The sequence below is a fragment of the Lipotes vexillifer genome, unplaced genomic scaffold (assembly GCF_000442215.2).
Source record: "Lipotes vexillifer unplaced genomic scaffold, Lipotes_vexillifer_v1.1 scaffold645, whole genome shotgun sequence".
NCBI lineage: Eukaryota > Metazoa > Chordata > Mammalia > Artiodactyla > Lipotidae > Lipotes > Lipotes vexillifer.
Window position 1 is genome coordinate 322,793 of NW_006777439.1, and position 22,438 is coordinate 345,230.

At 37.8% G+C, this 22,438-nt stretch overlaps 2 protein-coding genes across 2 annotated transcripts in view; one reads left to right on the forward strand and one right to left on the reverse strand.

Moving 5' to 3' along the window:
• Window positions 1–16,641, reverse strand: part of CIRSR (corepressor of RBPJ and splicing regulator) — a 40,447-nt gene extending 23,806 nt beyond the window's left edge. The window contains 6 exon segments of the mRNA XM_007451066.1: window positions 5,116–5,164; window positions 5,540–5,604; window positions 5,692–5,702; window positions 6,716–6,789; window positions 12,066–12,160; window positions 16,489–16,641. Of these exon segments, the coding sequence (XP_007451128.1) occupies window positions 5,116–5,164; window positions 5,540–5,604; window positions 5,692–5,702; window positions 6,716–6,789; window positions 12,066–12,160; window positions 16,489–16,560 (366 nt within the window). The 5' untranslated portion in view covers window positions 16,561–16,641.
• Window positions 16,642–18,782: 2,141 nt separating this feature from the next.
• The window catches only part of SCRN3 (secernin 3), a 32,982-nt gene continuing 29,326 nt past the window's right edge, over window positions 18,783–22,438 (forward strand). The window contains exons 1-3 of the mRNA XM_007451067.1: window positions 18,783–18,941; window positions 21,003–21,184; window positions 21,759–21,958. Coding sequence (XP_007451129.1) covers window positions 18,783–18,941; window positions 21,003–21,184; window positions 21,759–21,958 — 541 coding nt within the window. The remainder of the gene's footprint in view (window positions 18,942–21,002; window positions 21,185–21,758; window positions 21,959–22,438) is intronic.

The window sequence follows — 22,438 nt, forward strand, 5'->3', positions numbered from 1 at the left end:
CTCCAGGGAAAGAGACCCTACAACTATATTTGGTAATGTAATTCAAACACTAAAATCTTTTATCATAAATTATGCCTAAAAGCTAAGCTGAATCCTGTTTCTTTTTTCTAAAAATATTTATTTATTTACTTATTTGGCTGCATCATGTTTTAGTTGCAGCACATGGGATCTGCCTTGCAGTATGCAGGATCTTTCATTGCGGTGTGCAGGCCCTTCTTTACAGCACGCGGGCTTCTCTCCAGTTGTGGCGCACAGGCTCAGTAGTTGCGGCGTGTGGGCTCTCTAGTTGTGGCACGCGGGCTCTAGAGTGCACGGGCTTACTTGCCCTGCAGCATGTGGGATCTTAGTTCCCCAACCAGGGATCGAACGCATGTCCCCTGCATTGGAAGGTGGATTCTTTTTTTTTTTAACATCTTTACTGGAGTATAATTGCTTTACAATGTTGTGTTAGTTTCTGCTGTATAACAAAGTGAACCAGCTATATGTATACATATATCCCCATATCCCCTCCCTCTTGCATCTCCCTCCCACCCTCCCTATCCCTCCCCTCTAGGTGGTCATAAAGCACCGAGCTGACATCCCTGTGCTATGTAGCTGCTTCCCACTAGCTATCTATTTTACATTTGGTAGTGTATATATGTCCATGCCTCTCTCTCACTTCATCCCAGTTTACCCTTCCTCCTCCCCATGTCCTCAAGTCAATTCTCTACGTCTGCGTCTTTACTCCGGTCCTGCCCCAGATTCACCAGAACCATTTTTTTTTTAGATTCCATATATACGTGTTAGCATACGGTATCTGTTTTTCTCTTTCTGCCTTACTTCACTCTGTATGACATACTCTAGGTCCATCCACCTCACTACAAATAACTCAATTTCGTTTCTTTTTATGGCTGAGTAATATTCCATTGTATACATGCACCGCATCTTCTTTATCCATTCATCTGTTGATGGACACTTAGGTTGCTTCCATGTCCTGGCTATTGTAAACAGTGCCGCCATGAACACTGTGGTACATGGCTCTTTTTAAATTATGGTTTTCTCAGGGTATATGCCCAGTAGTGGGATTGCTGGGTCATATGGTAGTTCTATTTTTAGTTTTTTAAGGAACCTCCACACTGTTCTTCACAGTGACTGTTATCAATTTACATTCCCACCAACAGTGCAAGAGGGTCCCCTTTTCTCCATACCCTCTCCAGCATTTGTTGTTTGTAGGTTTTCTGATGATGCCCATTCTAACTGGTATGAGGTGATACCTCATTGTAGTTTTGATTTGCATTTCTCTAATAATTAGTGATGCTGAGCAGCTTTTCATGGGCTTCTTGGCCATCTATATATCTTCTTTGGAGAAATGTCTATGTAGGTCTTCTGCCCATTTTTGGATTGGGTTGTTGGTTTTTTTGATATTGAGCTGCATGAGCTGCTTGTATATTTTGGAGATTAATCCTTTGTCAGCTGCTTCGTTTGCAAATATTTTCTCCCATTCTGAGGGCTGTCTTTTCATCTTGTTTACGGTTTCCTTTGCTGTGCAGAAGCTTTGAAGTTTCATTAGGTCCCATTTGTTTATTTTTGTTTTTATTTCCATTTCTCTAGAAGGTGGGTCAAAAAGGATCCTGCTGTGATTTATGTCATAGAGTGTTCTGCCTATGTTTTCCTCTACGAGTTTTATAGTGTCTAGCCTTACATTTAGGTCTTTAATCCATTCTGAGCTTATTTTTGTGTATGGTGTTAGGAAGTGGTTTTTTTTTTTTCTTTTTTAAACATCTTTATTGCAGTATAATTGCTTTACAATGGTGTGTTACTTTCTGCTTTATAACAAAGTTAATCAGCTATACACATACATATGTCCCCATATCTCTTCCCTCTTGCATCTCCCTCCTTCCCACCCTCCCTATCTCAGCTCTCTAGGTGATCACAAACCACTGAGCTGATCTCCCTGTGCTATGTGGCTGCTTCCCACTAGCTATCTATTTTACGTTTGGTAGTGTATATATGTCCACACCACTCTCTCACTTTGTCCCAGCTTACCCTTCCCCCTCCCTGTATCCTCAAGTCCATTCTCTAGTAGGTCTGCGTCTTTATTCCTGTCTTACCCCTAGGTTCTTCGTGACATTTTTTTTTTTTAGACTCCATATACATGTATTAGCATATGGTATTTGTCTTTCTCTTTCTTACTTACTTCACTCTGTATGACAGACTCTAGATCTATCCACCTCATAACAAATAGCTCAATTTCGTTTCTTTTTATGGCTGAGTAATATTCCATTGTATATATGTGCCACATCTTCTTTATCCATTTATCCGATGACAGACACTTAGGTTGTTTCCATCTCCGGGCTATTGTAAATAGAGCTGCAATAAACATTTTGGTACATGACTCTTTTTGAATTATGGGTATATGCCCAGGGTATATGCCCAGTAGTGGGATTGCTGGGTCATATGGTAGTTCTATTTGTAGTTTTTTAAGGAACCTCCATACTTTTCTCCATAGTGGCTGTACCAATTCAAATTCCCACCAGCAGTGCAAGAGTGTTCCCTTTTTTCCACACCCTCTCCAGCATTTATTGTTTCTAGATTTTTTTTTTTTTTTTTTTGCGGTATGCGGGCCTCTCACTGTTGTGGCCTCTCCCGTTGCGGAGCACAGGCTCCGGACGCGCAGGCTCATCGGCCATGGCTCATGGGCCCAGCCGCTCCGTGGCATGTGGGATCTTCCCAGACCGGGGCACAAACCCGTGTCCCCTACATCGGCAGGTGGACTCTCAACCACTGCACCACCAGGGAAACCCTGTTTCTAGATTTTTTGATGATGGCCATTCTGACTGGTGTGAGATGGTATCTCATTGTAGCTTTGATTTGCATTTCTCTAATGATTAATGATGTTGAGCATTCTTTCATGTGTTTGTTGGCAATCTAAATATCTTCTTTGGAGAAATGTCTGTTTAGGTCTTCTGCCCATTTTTGGATTGGGTTGTTGGTTTTTCTGATATTGAGCTGCATGACCTGCTTGTAAATTTTGGAGATTAATCCTTTGTCAGTTGTTTCATTTGCAAATATTTTCTCCCATTCTGAGGGTTGTCTTCTTGTTTTGTTTATGGTTTCCTTTGCTGTGCAAAAGCTTTTAAGTTTCATTAGGTCCCATTTGTTTATTTTTGTTTTTATTTCCATTTCTCTTGGAGGCGGGTGGATCTTGCTGTGATTTATGTCACAGAGTGTCCTGCCTATGTTTTCCTCTAAGAGTTTGATAGTTTCTGGCCTTACATTTAGGTCTTTAATCCATTTCGAGCTTATTTTTGTGTATGGTGTTAGGAAGTGTTCTAATTTCATTCTTTTACATGGAACAGTCCAGTTTTCCCAGCACCACTTATTGAAGAGGCTGTCTTTTCTCCACTCTATGTTCTTGCCTCCTTCACCAAAGATAAGGTGACCATAGGTGCATGGGTTTATCTCTGGACTTTCTATCCTGCTCCATTGATCTATATTTCTGTTTTCGTGCCAGTACCATACTGTCTTGATTACTGTAGCTTTGTCATATAGTCTGAAGTCAGGAAGCCTGATTCCTCCAGCTCCATTTTTCGTTCTCAAGATTGCTTTGGCTATTTGGGATCTTTGTGTTTCCATACAAATTGTGAAATTTTTTGTTCTAGTTCTGTGAAAAACGCCATTGGTAGTTTGATAGGGATTGCACTGGATCTGTAGACTGCTTTGGGTAGTATACTCATTTTCACAATGTTGATTCTTCCAATCCAAGAACATAGTATATCTCTCCATCTGTTTGTATCATCTTTAATTTCTTTCATCAGTGTCTTATAGTTTTCTGCATACAGGTCTTTTGTCTCCTTAGGTAGGTTTATTCCTAGGTATTTTATTCTTTTTATTGCAATGGTAAATGGGAGTGTTTCCTTAATTTCTCTTTAAGATTTTTCATCATTTGTGTATAGGAATGCAAGAGATTTCTGTGCATTAATTTTGTATCCTGCTACTTTACCAAATTCATTGATTAGCTCTAGTAGTTTTCTGGTAGCATCTTTAGGATTCTCTATGTATAGTACCATGTCATCTGCAAACAGTGACAGTTTTATTTCTTCTTTTCCAATTTGGATTCCTTTTATTTCTTTTTCTTCTCTGATTTCTGTGGCTAAAACTTTCAAAGCTATGTTGAGTAACAGTGGTGAGAGTGGGCAACCTTGTCTTGTTCCTGATCTTAGTGGAAATGGTTTCAGTTTTTCACCATTGAGAACAATGTTGGCTGTGGGTTTGTCATATATGGCCTTTATTATGTTGAGGTAGGTTCCCTCTATGCCTACTTTGTAGAGAGTTTTTATCATAAATCAGTGTTGAATTTTGTCTACAGCTTTTTCTGCATCTATTGAGATTATAATATAGTTTTTATCCTTCAATTTGTTAATATGGTGTATCACACTGGTTGATTTGTGTATACTGAAGAATCCTTGCATGGAAGGCGGATTCTTAACCACTGGACCACCAGGGAAGTCCCTCCTATTTCTTTTTGTGTGTTACTTTGTGGAAATAAAACAATGTCATCCAAAAATAAACGGTAAAATACCAAAAAAGAATGATGTTTTTTAGCATGGCTTAATGTTAAATCCTCTCATTTAAAAAAATTAACCTTTGAGGTTTCAATTTCCTAAACCAGGGGCTGGCATACTTTTTCTGTAAAGGGCCAGATAGCAAATATTATAGGGTTTATGGGCCAAAGGTCTCTGTTCCAACTACTCAGCTCTGCCAATATAGCAGTAATATGTAAATGAATAAGTAAGGCAGTGTTCAAAAAAATGTTATTTATAACAAGGACCTGGCCCTCTGATGATAGTTTGTTCTGGTTCCAGACAGTTTTATATATTTTTTTGACCTTGAGCTAATTCTCCAAATTCCTTGAAAACCACAGAGACCATTATCATTACAACCCTTACTACAAAACTTTGAATCCTATCTTTTATCAGTTTAGTACATTTAATATTTTCTCTCCTAGTCCTTCTATTATCTGATACAAATAGAAACCACAGAGCCCCTTTTCAGCTTAAATACCTTTTGGACAACAGTATAAAGAAGTGTTTATAAAAAAAACTTATTCTTACAGTATAAATATGTGTCACTTGCCTGAATACCAAAGGGCTGATCTCTGATGTTCATGTCATCTTTGGCATATCTATTAAGGAGAGAAAATGTACAAACTCAATATTAAGAACAATTTAATAATTAAACTAAAAATAATTTTATAGTTCTGAGTAAATTATGAAATGTATGACTTCAATAAATAAATAGAACCATAAAATCTATTTAGTATTTGCAAACACCACTTCATTATTAAGTATCCAGTCTGATGATCTGTGATTTAAAAAAATGAAAAAAATAAAAATAGAACTAAAGACTATAATCAACCAAATGAGTTGCATAAGACAAATCATTAAAAATAACTTTTCACATTAGTTGCTTTCTCTAATGAATAAAAAGGCAACATAAGATGAGATATTATCTAAATTTAATGATACACATTTTATCTTAAAAGAAAACCAGTTCTTACTTTTCTCGTGGGGCCCCTTTTTGCCATTCAAATTTGTATTCAGTCTCTCCTTCTGTCTCTTCTTTCTAAAAACATTCATTAAAGTCTTTCAATTTTTCCATAAAATCACAATCTATTGCAAATAAATCCAAACATAGAAAACAGTACTTTACCTCTTTGTTTTCTTGATTGTATATCAAAAACATGGGAGGAAAAAAAGGTAGGTCAAGTTAAAAACTTCAACATAAAAGTCTGCTATCATATACTACACTATGATATCACGGTATTTAATTGTAACTTGTAAGAATGTGTTAGTTTGACTTTTTTTCTTTCATAAGATAAAATTCAAATCACTGAAAGATAAAAAACAGTGAATAAGAAATAGTGTTTAATAAGCACATTTATTTCTAGTCTTTAAACTTTTATATTTTTCATTGACAGTGAATATTATGCTTTGTATTTACAAGTATACTCAGTAAGAAGGACTAAATACACAAATTATAAAAGAATAAATGTACTTCTGGTGATGTTGAGATTAATTTCCTCCCCAAAGGACAAGTCATGAAATTATTACTAGATTAGACAAATATTTTTCGTATTTATTCTATTTTTTTTTTTTTTTTTTTTTTTTTTTTTAACCAGCTGTCTTTTTCTTCTCTAGCTAGGAGTTCCCTTTATTACCCTTGCTAAGATAGATACTTTTCTAAAATGGGGCCCAGTCACTCCGCGGCACGTGGGATCTTCCTGGACCGGGGCACGAACCCGTGTCCTCTGCATCGGCAGGCGGACTCTCAACCACTGCGCCACCAGGGAAGCCCTATTCTACTGTATTGATTGCAGTATTTTAAAAAATTATTTTACAAAAATAATAGTAAGGGCTTCCCTAGTGGCGCAGTGGTTGGGAGTCCGCCTGCCGATGCAGGGGACGCAGGTTCGTGCCCCGGTCCGGGAGGATCCCACGTGTCGCGGAGAGGCTGGGCCCGTGAGCCATGGCCGCTGAGCCTGCGCATCCGGAGCCTGTTCTCCGTGGCGGGAGAGGCCACAGCAGTGAGAGGCCCGCGTACCGCAAAAAAAAAAAAAAAAAAAAAAACAATTTTAAAAGATGGAGAGCAACTTCTAAACAATGTCTGTCATAACAGTTCTCAATCTTTACTTGCAAACACATCAAAGACTTAAAAAAAGGAAATGACCAAGTACCTTTTTTAGCCCCTGGTGGAGCCTCATACATGAAATTAAGGCCATTCTTTACACGTTCATCTCCCATAAGCAATCTAAATAAAACAAGACATAAAGTTAGCAATTTTTTGTAGGAGGAAAAAATTACAGAAAAACTGTCCCTCCATACCCCTAAATCCTAAGGGAATTAGGATAAAATATTTTTATTAGAGATAAAGTTCCAGAAGTTTACTCCACTGATTAGGTGACATCTGAAATATCTGACTGGAAATTCCAACAGTGCTACCTCTTTAGTAACTAGTTGTAAATTCTGAGACTTCCTCATTACCTGAGAGATCCCGGCACTCCCAAGTGAAATGAGGGAAAAAATGCCATGCTTCCCCTCACATGCTTTTCTTAAACTTTGAAATGCTGTGGAAATAGGGACAACTTTGAAATCCTATACGCCAACACAAATTTGGAATTAAGTTAAATAGTGCCAACATTTTTCATTAATTGTGAGGAATCAAACAGTTCTAGAAAAATGAGTCTCTCTGGAATTTCTTTAGGAAGGCAAATCCAATTAATTCTTAAAAGAGTCAAAGGCAGTAAGAGAATCAAATTCTTTAGCGAGGCCAATGAAGAGAGAATTGTTTAAAGATAATCTACAACAGGTTAGTTACTATGATGGACTGCTGCATCTTAAAAATCATTTTCTTTCTTTTTTTTATAAATTTATTTTGTTTATTTATTTTGGCTGCATTGGGTCTTCGCTGCTGCGTGCGGGCTTTCTCCAGTTGCAGTGAGCGGGGGCTACTCTTCGTTGTAGTGCACGGGCTTCTCGCTGCTGTGGCTTCTCTTGTTGAGGAGCACGGGCTCTAGGCGTGCGGGCTTCAGCAGTTGTGGCTCACGGGCTCTAGAGTGCAGGCTCAGTAGTTGTGGTGCACGGGCTTAGTTGCTCTGTGGCATGTGGGATCTTCCCACACCAGGGCTCAAAACTGTGTCCCCTGCATTGGCAGGGGGGGTCTTTAACACTGCGCCCCCAGGGAAGCCCCTCATTAGTTCCCTGTTTGGGTTCTGTTTAGAGAGATACGCTGTGCTTTTTAGAAAAAAAGCTCTGTTACAAATTGAATCAACGGTCAAGTTAAAGCTTTAATTCATAAGATCCAAGTAAAGCACTGATTATAAAGAAGAAGGCTAAAGAGTGAACAGAATTTCCTCTTATTTGGAAAAGGCTATCACAAAGGATAGCCTACATGATTATAGTTCCTCACTTCTTATTCCCACTGGTGTTTACAAAGAATTGTAAAAGAAGAAGAGGGCAAAAGGATGACAGGATCTACCTCTATACAGTGGGATATTATTCAGCAATAAAAGGGAATGAACTACTGACACATGCTACAACATGGATGAACTTCAAAAACACTGAAAAAAATGTTTTTTAAAATACATTACAAATTTTTTAATTTTTAAATTTAAAATAATTATATTAAATGAAAGAAGCCAATCGCAAAAGACCACATATTGTATGATCCCATTTATATGACATTTCCAGAATAGGTGAATCTACAGAGACAAATAAATTAGTGGTTGCTTAGAGCTGAGAGGTATTAGGGGCACAGGGTGTGGGAATGGGGAGTGACTGTTAATGGGTACAAGATTTCTTTTTCGGATGATGAAAATGTTCTGAAATGAGTTATGGTGATGGCTCCAAACTCTATAAATACACTTAAAACCAACATATACTTTAAAGTATATAAATTATATCTTATATTAAATTAACACCATTTAAAAAATTAAAATGGACCACGTGAAAAGCTCAACATCACTAGTTATTAGGGAAATGTAAATTAAAACCATGAGATATCATGTTGTAGTCATTAGGATGCCTATTATCAAAAAAAAAAAGAAGGAAAATAACAAATGTTGGCAAGAATGTGGAAAAACTGCATTGCTGATGGGAATGTAAAATGGTACAGCCCCTATGGAAAACTGTTGGGTGGTTCTTCAACAGCCAAACACAGAATTACCAGATGATCCAGCAATTCTACTTCTAGGTAATACCCAAAGGAACTGAAAATTGGGAGCTGAACAATATGTGTATGCCAATGTTTATAGCAACGTTATTCAAAACAGCCAAATGGTAGAAGCAATTCAAGTGTCCACTGATGGATGAATGGGTAGACCAACTGTGGTATACACATACAATGGAATGTTATTTGGCCATAAAAAGGAATGAGCTGTGATACATGCTACAATATGGATGAATCTTGAACATGTTATACTAAGTGAAGTACGCCAGACACAAAAGGACAAATACTGTGTAATTCCACTTATGTGGTATACCTAGAATAGGCAAATTCATAGAGACAGAAAGAAGAATAGTGTTTACCAGGGGCTGGAGGGAGGGGGAATGGAGTTATTGTTTAATGGGTATAGAGTTTCTATTTGGGGTAATGAAAAAAAATTTGGAAATAGACAGTGGTAATGGTACCAACACTGTGAATGTAATTAATGCCACTGAACTGCACACTTAAAAATGGCAAATTTTGTTTTATATATTCCCACACCTGAAAAAGCATTTCATTTATACTGAAACAAAAATAACAAAATCAAAACTGGATTATCAATTTCATTTTGTGCAAAACTGAACAGGTATACAAAATAAAAGGAAAAGCTATGATATTGGCATTTCTGTTTTAACTTCAACTAAAAACCTGTACAGATTCTTTATTATTATTATTATTTTTTGCTGTTGACTCTAAGCTGAGTGAAATGTACAGATTTTTGGACATCCTTTTATTTATCCAGTCAGAATAATAAATGTGATTGTCATCTTTAAAAAAAAGTACGTAGGGGCTTCCCTGGTGGCGCAGTGGTTGAGAGTCTGCCTGCCAATGCAGGGGACACGGGTTCGTGCCCTGGTCCGGGAAGATCCCACATGCCGCAGAGTGGCTGGGCCCGTGGGCCATGGCCGCTGGGCCTGCGCGTCCGGAGTCTGTGCTCCGCAATGGGAGAGGCCACAGCGGTGAGAGGCACGTGTACCGCAAAAAAAAAAAAAGTATGTAGGGATCAATATCCACAAACATTAAGAAACATCTAGGACAGTTAAAAACTTAAAAGGGAAAAAAATAGAGTACTAAGGAACAGAATTGGCTATCAAAGACAATACTTTTGAATGGGGCAAAAAAGAAAAATGTAGCAAATCACTCCAAATACTCATAAATTTGCTTTTATATACTCATAAATTCAAACAAACAAACCTAAAAGCAATGAACACACCTAGTGTCCAGATCCTGGTATGTAAATATCTTTCTCCAATAAAAAGAACCAATAAAACTGCTCCAATGCTGGAGCAGGGAAAAATAAAAGACAAATTTTTGAGGATCCTGTAGTGCCAGGAAGAACTTTTTTTTCTTTTTTTAAAGGATGGGGCATGTTAAATGGACATAGGAGTCAAGCTGACAGAACAGGCAAAGGCCAAAACTGGAACAATTTGAGCAAAAAAATAAATAAGAGTATTAGATTATAACCGATCAAATAAATATCTGAGTCCAGGCTGATAGGAATAAATGATTAAATAAATGAGGGAAAAGGAAAAATCCTCTTTCCAGAAGAATTCAAATTAAACAATGTATAGGGACTGAAATAGAAAATCACTATTAGAATATCACGGTAATCACTGATGCAGGCAAGATCTATCAATGAATACTGACATCAGTGGGCAAAGTTAAGGATATTTGCATAGCTTCAAATATTTCCACCTCCACTATCTCTTCATTGGTGTAACTCAACTATATTGGTTGTTTCCTGAACATCCTCTCCATCTTCCCACCGTGATCATCTTTAATAAGCTTTTACTATATGTAAATCACAGTCTCTCAACGGTAGTGCTATTGACATTTTGGACTTGATCATTCTTTGAGTGCACTGTAGGCTGTTTTACAGCATCCCTAGAATCTACCCACTAGGTGCTGTTATCACCCAACCCCTGAGTTGTGACAATCAAAAAATGTGTCCAGGGACTTCCCTGGAGGTCCAGTAATTAAGAATCCGCCTTCCAAAGCAGGGGACACATGTTCTATCCCTGGTCAGGGAACTAAGATCCCACATGCCACAGGGCAACTAAGCCTGTGTGCTCTAAACCCTGCACACCACAACTAGAGAGTTGGCGAGCTGCAACTACTGAGCCTGCATGCTCTAGAGCCCACACGCCAGAACGAGATCCCACATGCTACAATGAAGATCCTGCATGCCGCAACTAAGACCTGATGCGGCCAAAATAAATAAATAAATATATTTTTTTAATAAAAAAAAAATGTGTCCAAACATTGCCACATGTCTCCTAGGGGCAATAATGGCCCTCAGTTGAGAACCAAAGACCTAAATCCTTACCATTCTTCACAGTTCAGCTTAAATGTCACCTCTTTTATGAAGTCTTACCTTGCTATCCCAAATGGAATTATTTTCTTATGCTAGCATGCCACAGTTTTTATAAAGTGTGTTTTCAATCAGTTATTATCTTCAGCCTTGACGTATATGTATGTACATATCCCTTATTAGATTTTCTTGGGGGTAGAGAGAAACTATGCATCACAATTTTATAGGCCACTACAATACCATTTGTTGTCTTACATGAAGTAGGCACTCAATAAAAGTTAATCAGATTAAATAAATTAGTGAGAAAAGTACTTAATTAAACTAAACATTTTATTTCTTTAATTTTGCTCTTGATATACTATATTTTAAAGAGAGTATTTAGTAATAGTTTAGTATTACTTCGCTTAAGTTCCATGTTTTGATGAAATATACGACTGAGTGGAAGAGAAAATATGACCTATCTAACTAAAGCACCACTATTCATTTGCTTGATTAACCAAGAGAAATCAGCTTCAGTGTTAGACCTGCAAATACAAACATAAATGACAATAGCTAAAGGGCAGGTACTGTACCGTAGTAAACCAATGAAGAACTCTAGCTCTTATCCTGCCATTAACAGAACAATGACATGCAGGTCAAGTAGAGACACTTCAATTTACTTCTTGAAGCTGTCCTGTGCACCTTTTCATTTCAGTGTATGTTGAAGAAATATCTTTGTAAGAGGCCTCAGTAGTTCAAGTATAGACATTTATTTTTCTTCTAAGTTTTGTATAAGTTGGGACTTCTCTATAAACTGTATGTGGAGTCACATCAATCAATATTTTATGTGAATTATGGGTAAGGTTGGAAAAAGTGCCCATCTATCAATATAAGAGTAAAGACAGTTCACAGGGAATACAATCCTATCATTGGGGCATTCAATTCAATAAAGCTAATTTAATATATGATTCAGTAAAGGATATTCTCATGCAACTGACTATTCTAAAAACACCAGCATAGTGGAATTTCTTACCTATTATCATATGATTCTTGTTCTTTAAGATATTGTTGCATTAATTCTTCTTGTTTCTTCTTATCATATGATATTTTCTGTTCTGCCATCCATACCTAAATTAGTAAAGTACAAAACTTAAGTAGGAAATTTGCTCTCTTTTATAATAAAATATAAAATGCTATTGTATATAGTTTACAACATCATCTATTTTGGTCATAATGTCATTATCACAAAACAACAGTTGAAAATCTGATTTGTGCTTTTATATAAGTCCTTAAATATAATCATTTAAAACAGCTAAACTTTCAGGCAAAAATGTCAAACTTGAGAACCACACTGAGCACTTGGGGTACAACTGCTTCTTGCATTCAATCCCTCTGTTGTTGTTTCAGAGATGAGAACAACCATCTCTCTACATGGAATATGTCTAGTCCAAAAAACATACAGGGCACAACCAGTAAGGTTAAATGGTGCCCATGGATGCCAGTGGGTGCCACTGACACCCCAAGAGAGGAGAAATGGAAGACAAATAGGAGAAAAAAAGGAAAGGAGATGAAAGGTAGTTGTAGAAAAAAGCGAAGAGAGAAGAGAGGAATCAAAGCAATGCATCTGACGTCCTGCAGTTGCTCAAGGGCACCACCACCACAGGCTGAATGTGTCCCTGTGTGAAATTCTCAGAATCGTAAAAGTGGCAAAGGTAAAAAGCCCACACAACTTATGCAGGATATTTAATCATGTTACTTCCAGGTTTAAAAGGTATCAGTGACTTCCCACCTCCTATAAAGTAAAGGACAAAATGTTTGATAACTATCCAACATAAACAGCAAGGCAAAACTTTCTCTCCTAACAAGCTAAGTTTTGAGAAGGTAAATTCAAGGAAAAATATTTACACTGATAAAATTATAATTATTAAATGTAGGTGGGGGTACATAAGTGTGGGGAGAAGGATGGGGGACAAGACTGCCATTATTCAATTTTAGATGCAAAACAGTAGTTATCAGTATTTAATAGTGCTCAGATAGGAAGTTTCTATGGGCACCACAATCTGAGATTAATATGGAGATAAAAGCAAAAATAGAAATGAAAAGAGAACCCTTCAGGGACAGATATACCAGAAATTTATTTTGGTATAAGTTTCTGAAAGTTTCTTCCACTGCCTTCGTAACATAATATACATGCCATAACCAACATAACATTACCAATGTAATGTTATAGTAGAAGAAAAGTCTACACTTGGGATGGGCAGTAAAAGGCACATGTTTGGAATTTTCACTGTAGCTCAAAATGCAAACAGTTGCAATAGAAAAATGCAAGGTGTCATTGCCTGGTCAAATAATGTATTAATAATAACATTCTAATGATTAACATATTCTAACAATAACTACCATATTTGAAGCTTTAGATTTTACAAAGCTATTTTACTAGTCTCAATTGCTCGAGAGCTTAAATACATGAATATTTATGATGAACTAGAATAAAAAGTAGTAAAACATATTCTTGCCTACAAAATGCTCAGAATCTGCTAATAGAAAATCATACTAACTTTTCCGTATGTTTTAGATATTTCATAATAAAAAAGACAGGAATTGTGTAGATAAACAGTAACAATATTTGGGCCTGGGCTGAGGGCGGGGGAGGGGGGCACATGGTGACTGTGTTTTTCATAACTTATGTTTTTATACGGTTACATTTACGCCAATAAATCCTCAGCTGGGAAAAAAAATAGTAACAATAAAAATTGATATTTGGAACAGAGCATGTTCAACATGAAGAAATAGAACAAGACAGTGTTCTAGGGGGCAAGGAAGAAGGCTGGTATAATGGAATGCTTTACAGCCAAGTTCTGGTTTTTAGAAGTTCTTTATTTTTTCAATGAAGTAACTATATTCACAGGTAGCCAATATTATTCCTGTTTTGTATATCCTTGCAAAGATGTTCACGTGGACATACACATAATATACATAATATAATATACACGCATGCATTGTTTGGTCACTCTTTTCATAAATGGTAACATATACAGCATATATATACAATATGCTGTACACAGAGAATATGTATAAAATAAAATTCTATACCATGAAGATCATTCCCAGATCAGTAAACAAAATGCTTTCTTGTTTTCTGGGGGATGGGGTGCTGAAGAATATCATTCTTTTGTGGGGCTACACCACCATTCATTTAACCAATCTCCTGCTGTACTGATGGGCATTAAGAAATTTCCAATCTTTTACTATTACAAACTCAGCTGCAATAAATAACCCTGTTACACAAGTAGCTTCATACATGTTAAACAGGATTTTGAAGCGGATCAAAATTTTGCCAAGGGAAGAACAGGGTAAGATATTACCGGCAGAGGGAACAACTCAGACAAAGATCCAAAAGTGTAAAACAGGAATTAAGTAGCTTGATTTTACCGGAGTATAAAAATCTATGGTGGGAGAATAGCAGTAAGGCATGAAGAAGGAAAAATAAACTGGAGCCTGGTTACCTGGACTTAATCCTGTAGTATTTTAATAGGGAGCTAGAAGAAATCAGAGTTGTGCTCTAAAATGACTACTCTATGGAAACACCCAAATATTCATCAAATGATGGATAAATAAAATGTGCTATATCCATATAATGGAATTATTCAGCAATGAAAAGGAATGTAATACTGATACATTCTACAACATGAACTCTGAAACATTACGCTAAGTGAAAGAAGGCAGTCACAGGAAAATCACATATTGCATGATTCCATTTATATGAAATGTCGAGAATAGGCAAATCCACAGAAACAAAAAGCAGATTAGTGGTTGACTAGGGCTGGGGAGGGGGAAGGATTAAGGACAAATGGGGAGTGACTGTTAATAGATATGGGTTTGAGGGGGGGGGGTGATGAAAATCTTTTAGAATTTTTGTGGTGATGATAAAATTCATAAATATACTAAAAACTACTGAATTGTACACTTTAAATGGGTGATTATATGGTATGTGAATTATACCTCAATAAAACTGCTAAATAAAAAAATAATTATTCTGATGGCTAGATGGGTAGAGAAGGGATTTGAGAGGGGTCAAGACTGGCAGCAGAAAAACCAGTTAGGAAATATAACTGTCTAGGTGAAAGATGGTGAGGGTCTAAGCTAAGATACAGGCAGTAGTGACAAGGAGGAGAGATGGATTCAACAGATATCTGAGAGGTAAGACCAATAGAATTTATTAGCTGACAAGATAAAGGAGTGATGGGAAAGGACGAATCCTGAGTCTCTGGCCTGGGTGACTGGATGAAGGGTTGTGTTACTACCTGTATTTCCTACTGATATGAGAACAGGAAGTATAAAAAGAAAAGCAGATTTAGGATAAAAGGTAAGTTCCATTTCAAGTATGTTGAGTTTAAGATGCCTGTACGATATCAAGATGAAACTGTCTAGTATATAGTTGTCTTCAGGTGCCTCCAGCTAAGGGGAAAGATCTCGCACTGTAGATTTGAGAGTCAGGAGTAAATAAGGGGTGGTTAAAACTATAAAATTGGCTGTGATTGTTTGGGAAAGCATACAGAGTAAGCAAGACATGGGCCAGGGATGAAACTCTTGTTACCACCTGTATTTTAGGAGCAGGATAAGGATAAGGGTGTGTGTAGGGGCAATTAACATTTTATTGAGCACTCCCTCTATGTGTTGGGCAGAGTGCTAGGTGGTGGTACTTGTTTCAAAGTCTTTATCTACACCATCTTATTTAGTCCTCATAACAATTTACACAAGTCAAGGCAACTGATACTAATCATTCTTAACTTATAGATTAGGACACTGAGGATCAGGGACATTAAATATTTTGAGTAAGGTCTCAGGGCTAAAAGTGACTGTGCTGGAAAAACAGAATCTAGGTCTGGTTTCAATGCTCATACTCCTCCTACCTCACCATTCTGCTTTCCACTACTATAATACTCAACTCAGTTTTTCTGTTCTGGACATAGTAGACCTGTAAGTGGTTATTTAAAAAGCCAAAGTTCAATGAGGTCACCAGACAGACGGTACATGATCAAGTGGGATAAAAAGAGTAAGCAAGGTGTGACTTTATTTCCCTTTTAAGCTCTATCTTAAATAGACAGGAAGTCTTCTTTGCACAGGACAGCAGAGCTCAGAAGCCGTGATCTCTGGGATTCGAAAAGACAACATCAGAATCTGCTGCGGGAAGTTATGAGAAAGCCGGTTATCGGTCTTCATATCTTAAAGGTTTACATTCTGGCTGACAAAACCGAAAGAGCACACAGAGCCGCCCGTCTCCTGGCTGATGTACAACAGAATAAACGTCGAGGGCCAGCGGAGAAGGGACGAGAACGCCAGGGCTTTAGGCATGGAGAAGAGGCGACTGTCCCAGGGATCCCAGAGACTCCACCACTCTCACCTCCAGGAACCCCTGGGAACCCAGGCACCAAGGGCCTGCTCCCCGTACTCACTTTCTTGATGTTGGATTTGGAAGCAGGATGAAAGTCCTTCTTGCACATGAAATTGGCGAAGGATTTTCCCATTTTGGAGCCTGAGCTGGGGAAGGAAGCCGCTGGATCTGAGAGCAGCGTAAACAAACTCCGCTGCCTAACCGGAACTGCGCCTCCCGTGGCAGAGGGAACTTCCGGGGTCAAAAGGGACAGCTTCCGGCAATTAGCGCCTCTGCTGTTCCCTCTTCGCCCCTTCCTCCTTTCACTTTGGGCCCCTCGGAGGCCAGGTGAGGGGCGTGCATGGGGGTGGGGCGAGCATAGTAGTTGGAAGCGGGAAGTCGGGAACTGCTGCGCGGCGGAGCCGAGGGGCTCCTGGGAGGGGCTGCTGGGAGGGGCTCCTGGGGGGGGGGCGCTGCTGGGAGGGGTTCCGGGGAGGGGTCCGGGCCGCGGCGGGGGCTGCAGTTTGAGTGCAGCCAGTTTGGGTGCAGCCAGTGGGCTCCTGGGAGGGGCTGCTGGGAGGGGCTCCTGGGGGGGGGGCGCTGCTGGGAGGGGTTCCGGGGAGGGGTCCGGGCCGCGGCGTGGGCTGCAGTTTGAGTGCAGCCAGTTTGGGTGCAGCCAGTTTGGGTGAGGAGTGCGAGCTGGGTGGCGGGTTTTCTGCAAGGAGGTGCTTGAAGTCCGAGCCCTTTACTCTGTGAACTCCATTTCGAGTTGCATAAACTTTTGTAAACCAACGTTTTCCCTCTGTGTTACTAAAGTAGTAATTCTTGCCCTAACTGTAGCACGTTTGTGAGGATCAAACGATGTGATGTTTCTGAAACCGCTTGGTGAACTAAAGCATATAAAGTAGAGTGTCAACTGCAAAGGAGCGAGGACTCTATTTTGTTACCAGTACGGTGCCTGGTGCAGAAAGATATTCATGAACATTTGTTAAATGACGAATACATTTTAGGAGTTAGTAAAGGCTCTCAAGGCAACCCCTCCTAAATGGGCTAGGTGTCTTACTAACTAGGTGGCATGTTTCCTTAGCTTTTCTTATTACTGCAGTTAGCTCAGATCACCTAGTGGAGCTTGATGGCTCTTGAAACTTCACGGTTTTGAGTGGACGTGGCTGTAGAGGATCCACCAACCAAATCCTCTCGCGGGAGGGGGTGAGCGTGATGTCAAGAATAAGACTTTTGTAAGAAATTGACTCTTCTGATGAATAATAATAACAGCTTCAAGTGTTTGATATGTTCTAAGAACTGAAAAACTCTTTACACACTGTCTTATTAAATTCTCATAACAGCCCCCAAGATATTTACCGATGAGGCAGGAGACTTAGACAGAGATTAAATAGCCTGCCAAAGTTAGGCAGTGTTGGAATTAGCTTTGGAACACAAATAGAAGGCGATCTAGGATATAAAGGTTGAAATTCACACGGAAAAGAACAGAAGGAATGGTGACTGCTCTGTTTCCATCATTGAGGAAAAAAGAAAAACCCTTAGGTGTTTCAGGCTGAAGTTGTTTCTTACTTGAGTCATTTTGTATTCTTTTGAATGAATCATTTATTACATTTAAATCTGAAACTCTAAAACAATGTGCCATTCTGGAAGCAAACAAATTCTACTAAATTGAGGATTTAAGATTTTCCAAATTACAAATGAAGAAGACATGATCTTGATATTAAATTATACAATCAGGAGTCACAAGTTGAATGTGAACGTCTTCCTGGAAATAACAAAAATTTGGAATTTTATTGACATGTTTTTGTACTTGTCTGATTCAGTGAGTCTGTTTCAAAATTTCAGTCTTATTAGTATTGTAACCAGTTCAAAAGAGACCCCTTCTTCCCATCTTTGAGGAAACCCTGCGTATATAATACTGTGACTTTTCCATAAGTGCCAATGATGAGAATACAAAGATTAATAAGACATACTCACAGCTCTAAGGAATCTCACTGTCCACTAAGAAGACATATATACACAAATATAGTCTTTATAACAGTAGAGCTAGGTACAGGTGTTCCCAAATATGGAAATAGTGAAAGGAGATTCAAGGAAGACCTCAGGAGAGAAAGAGCTTAGAGAGTAAATTTGACCTATAGACTAGAAGAAGGTACTTGTCATTCCTATTTTCTTACTAAATCTTGTAGTACTAGATTCATTCCCAAGTCGTTTTCTTACTGATACGAAATTTGAAACTTTAATGAATATCCTATGTTAGATATGGCAGTAATATCCCCTGGTCATCAAGTAAGACTCTTTGTTTTGTATATACTAAAAATGCTTTTCTCTTTTTATTTTGAATCTTCCATATGATTTTTAGTTTAAAAAAAAATGGAACCTTGTTCCTGTGACACTTTTGTGGCACTACCTCCAGCAACAGTTAATAGCAGGATTATTTTTGGAAAAAATTCAGATAGACCCTGTGACGAAGTACAGGAGGTAGTTTATTTTCCTGCTGCAGTTCATGACAATCTGAAGGAACGTCTTAAGGTAGGTGAAATGCATGTTTTGTTAGCAACATTTGTCTTTAAAAATATAAACAGGTGTTTAAAAATCATTAGCCATTTGGCAGAGGCTATAGAAACTAAAAATTTAAGAATTTAAATTTGAAAAATAATTTGAATCAGAACTAGACTTCTGGTCTTCAATTTCAATGATTTGGAGGAAGCTGAAATAACAATAATAAGAATTGTTAATTCTTTGATCAGATATTTGAATGCTTCCCATATGCAAGCATGTCGAATAGGGCAAAGGGATTTAAAGCCTGCTGTCAAGACTAGTTCTGTCTTCCAGGAGCTTAGAGTCTAGTAGAGGAATAGGATGTGTATGTAACTAACCACATTGTAAAAAAGGATGGTTTAAATGCTAAATTTAAGTAAGGGCAGCAAGTGGTGACATCAGTGGAGAAGCAAGTAATTCAGACTAGGAATTAAGGAAGGCTTCACCAGGAGTTGGGGTTTCAGCTGGAGTTTGATGGGCAAAAAGGATTCTGATTGGTGTAGAATAGGAAAAGTCATTCCAGACTCTGGAAGTAACAGTTTTATCATCAGAAAAGCTTTTTGGATCCAGTGGTAACACTATGTACTTTATGCAGTCATTTGATAGTATACCGGTCAATTAAAGGATCCTTTAAATTTTTTATTTAAAAAATCCATTTAGCATGGAACTTAAAGTAAAAATTTCACACTATGCTTTTATTCCTAAGTTATATATTTTTTAGATTCTGTTTTACTGATATTCTAATACCAAAATATATTAAATATTAGACATTTTATGTATACAGTTGTTCCTCCACATCCGTGGGGGATTGGTTCCAGGAGCCCCTAGGATATCAAAATCCTTTGATGCTTAAGTCCCTTATATAAAATAGCATATAAATATGTATAACCTATGCACATCCTCCCGTAAACTTTAAATTATCTCTAGATTATTTATAGTACAATGTGAATGGTATATAAATAGTTGTAAATACAATGTAAATGCTGTCTAAATAGTTGCCAGCAAATGTCAAATTCAAGTTTTGCTTTTTGGAACTTTCTGGAATGTTTTTTTTTTTTTCCTGAATAGTTTCAATCTGTGTTTGGTTGAATCTGTGGACGTGGAACCTGTGTGTGTGGAGGGCTGACTTTACTAGGCCAATTTTTTCTTTTGCTGAGATTATTTATTCATCTTGGGTTCATTTCTTTTTTTTATTATTTTTTATTTATTTGGTTGCACCAGGTCTTACTTGCGGTAGGCAGGCTCCTTAGTTGCAGCTCATCAGCTCCTTAGTTGAGGCACATGGGCGCCTTAGTTGTGGCGTGCAAACTCTTAGTTGCAGCATGCATGTGGGATCTAGTTCCCTGACCAGGGATTGAACCCAGGCCCCCTGCACTGGGAGCATGGAGTCTTATACACTGCGCCACCAGGGAAGTCCCTTGGATCCATTTGTATTTTATCTCTTCATATTTAAGTCTCACCTATCCTCTAAGCCAGTGGTTCTCATTCTTTTCACTGCTGTGGACATACTCGGTGATTCCCACATGTGACATGGGCATCTATATATTTAAGGGCTACCATATGGAACTTACATCACCAATCAAGAAACACTGGACATTGAGTTTGAGATCTGTTTCCTTACACTTCAACTCAGATACATCTTTCTCTACAAGATGTTTCAAGATTCCACAACTAGAAACTATCCCTTTCCTGGGCTTCCATTAGCACCCCATCTTCACTTTTCTTCATAGTCTTTATACTTTATGTTTCATTGTATCTTAGGTAATGTAGAAGTCTTAGTTTCTTGACAGCAAGATCTGCATCTGATTCATCTTTGAAACCAATATATCTCTTAGCAGAGTGTTTTATCGTAGGAGATGCTTAGCAAATATCTGAATGAATAAATGCTCTAGGGACAATTCTGAATATGTTTTTAGTGTAAGGCCTCTATTATTGAAATTTTCAATTTAGTTATAATCTCTTTCATAATCGTCATGTCTTCTGATGGATTTTAAGATTCTAGACTTTGATAACTTTTCTTTTTTGGTTTTATTGTTTTGACTTTCTCTACAGTGTACTTACATAGAAATTGATCAAGTTCCTGAAACATATGCTATTGTCCTTAGTCGCCCAGCTTGGTTATGGGGGGCAGAAATGGGAGCCAATGAGCATGGAGTTTGCATTGGGAATGAAGCTGTATGGGGAAGAGAAGAAGTTTGTGATGAAGAGGCACTACTGGGCATGGACCTTGTCAGGTTATTTTTTTGTTATATTTTTGCACTGTAGAACTTGTCTAAATTTAAAATTTGTTGTAACTCTTAACATGTTTTTATCTTCCCTTTTTTCTCATTTTTTGGACTTTGATAATAGTTTGTGTTAAAAATGCTTCAGAATACAGGCATGCAATTTCAAGACTCTCAAATGTCACTAATTAGGAGAAGGGAAGGAGTTGAAAATCATGATTCATTGGAAGTACCTAACTTACTTTATCAGACTGTAACCAATTCTCACAGTCACCTTATGGGGTATTATTATTATCCTCATTTTACAGATGAGATACCTAAGGTTCAGAGATAAAGTGATTTGCCAATAAACTACCAAGTTGGAATTTGAACGAAGATCTCTTTGACTCCAAATCTTTGTTTTCATGATTCCAAACTGACTTCACTACTTCACAAGGAAGAGTTTAGAAGTTGGATTTCAGTGTATCTGTTAACTTGAAAGGATTTTTACTTGGAATATAAACACAAAATCTCATGTGCATGAAATTATTTAAGAAACGTAATGGAAATTTATTTTAATCTGAGAACTTTAATATTTTTATTTTAGACTTGGTCTTGAAAGAGCTGATACAGCTGAAAAAGCCCTCAATGTCATTGTTGATTTATTAGAAAAATATGGCCAGGGTGGAAATTGTTCAGAGGGCAAGATGGTATTTAGCTATCACAACAGTTTCCTGATAGCTGATAGGAATGAAGCCTGGGTTCTGGAGACTGCAGGGAAGTACTGGGCAGCAGAAAAAGTACAAGGTATGGACAGCTTTTCATGATTTAATTTGTTTTACAGTTAATAAAAAACCTCTTAGTTGCAGACATTGCATTTAATTGTTTTTCAAGATTTATACTCCAGTGCAATGAAGGCGAAAACTGAAGGGGAAATGAAAAAATTTGAAAGAACATACATTGAAAGAGCACTATAAAGGGCTTTCTTGAAAAAGAGGAAAAGGTGGTGTTATCTCTTTTTAACATATATGATATTAATTTCATATAACCTGTATACATTTTCTGTGCAGTAGCTCTGGGCTGTTTTATCGTACTTTTTCACTTTTTAAAAACCCCTCCCCCTTTTCACTTTTTTATGAAGTGAAACCATTTCTTTACCATTTTTTCCTGTTTTAACTTTGAGCTGAACTCCAAAATTTTATCATGTGTGGATATGGAGGTGAGGACAGGGTAGTGTTATTGGGGATTGGTGACTGTGGGTTTAGTCGTTAGGAAGAATATATTGAT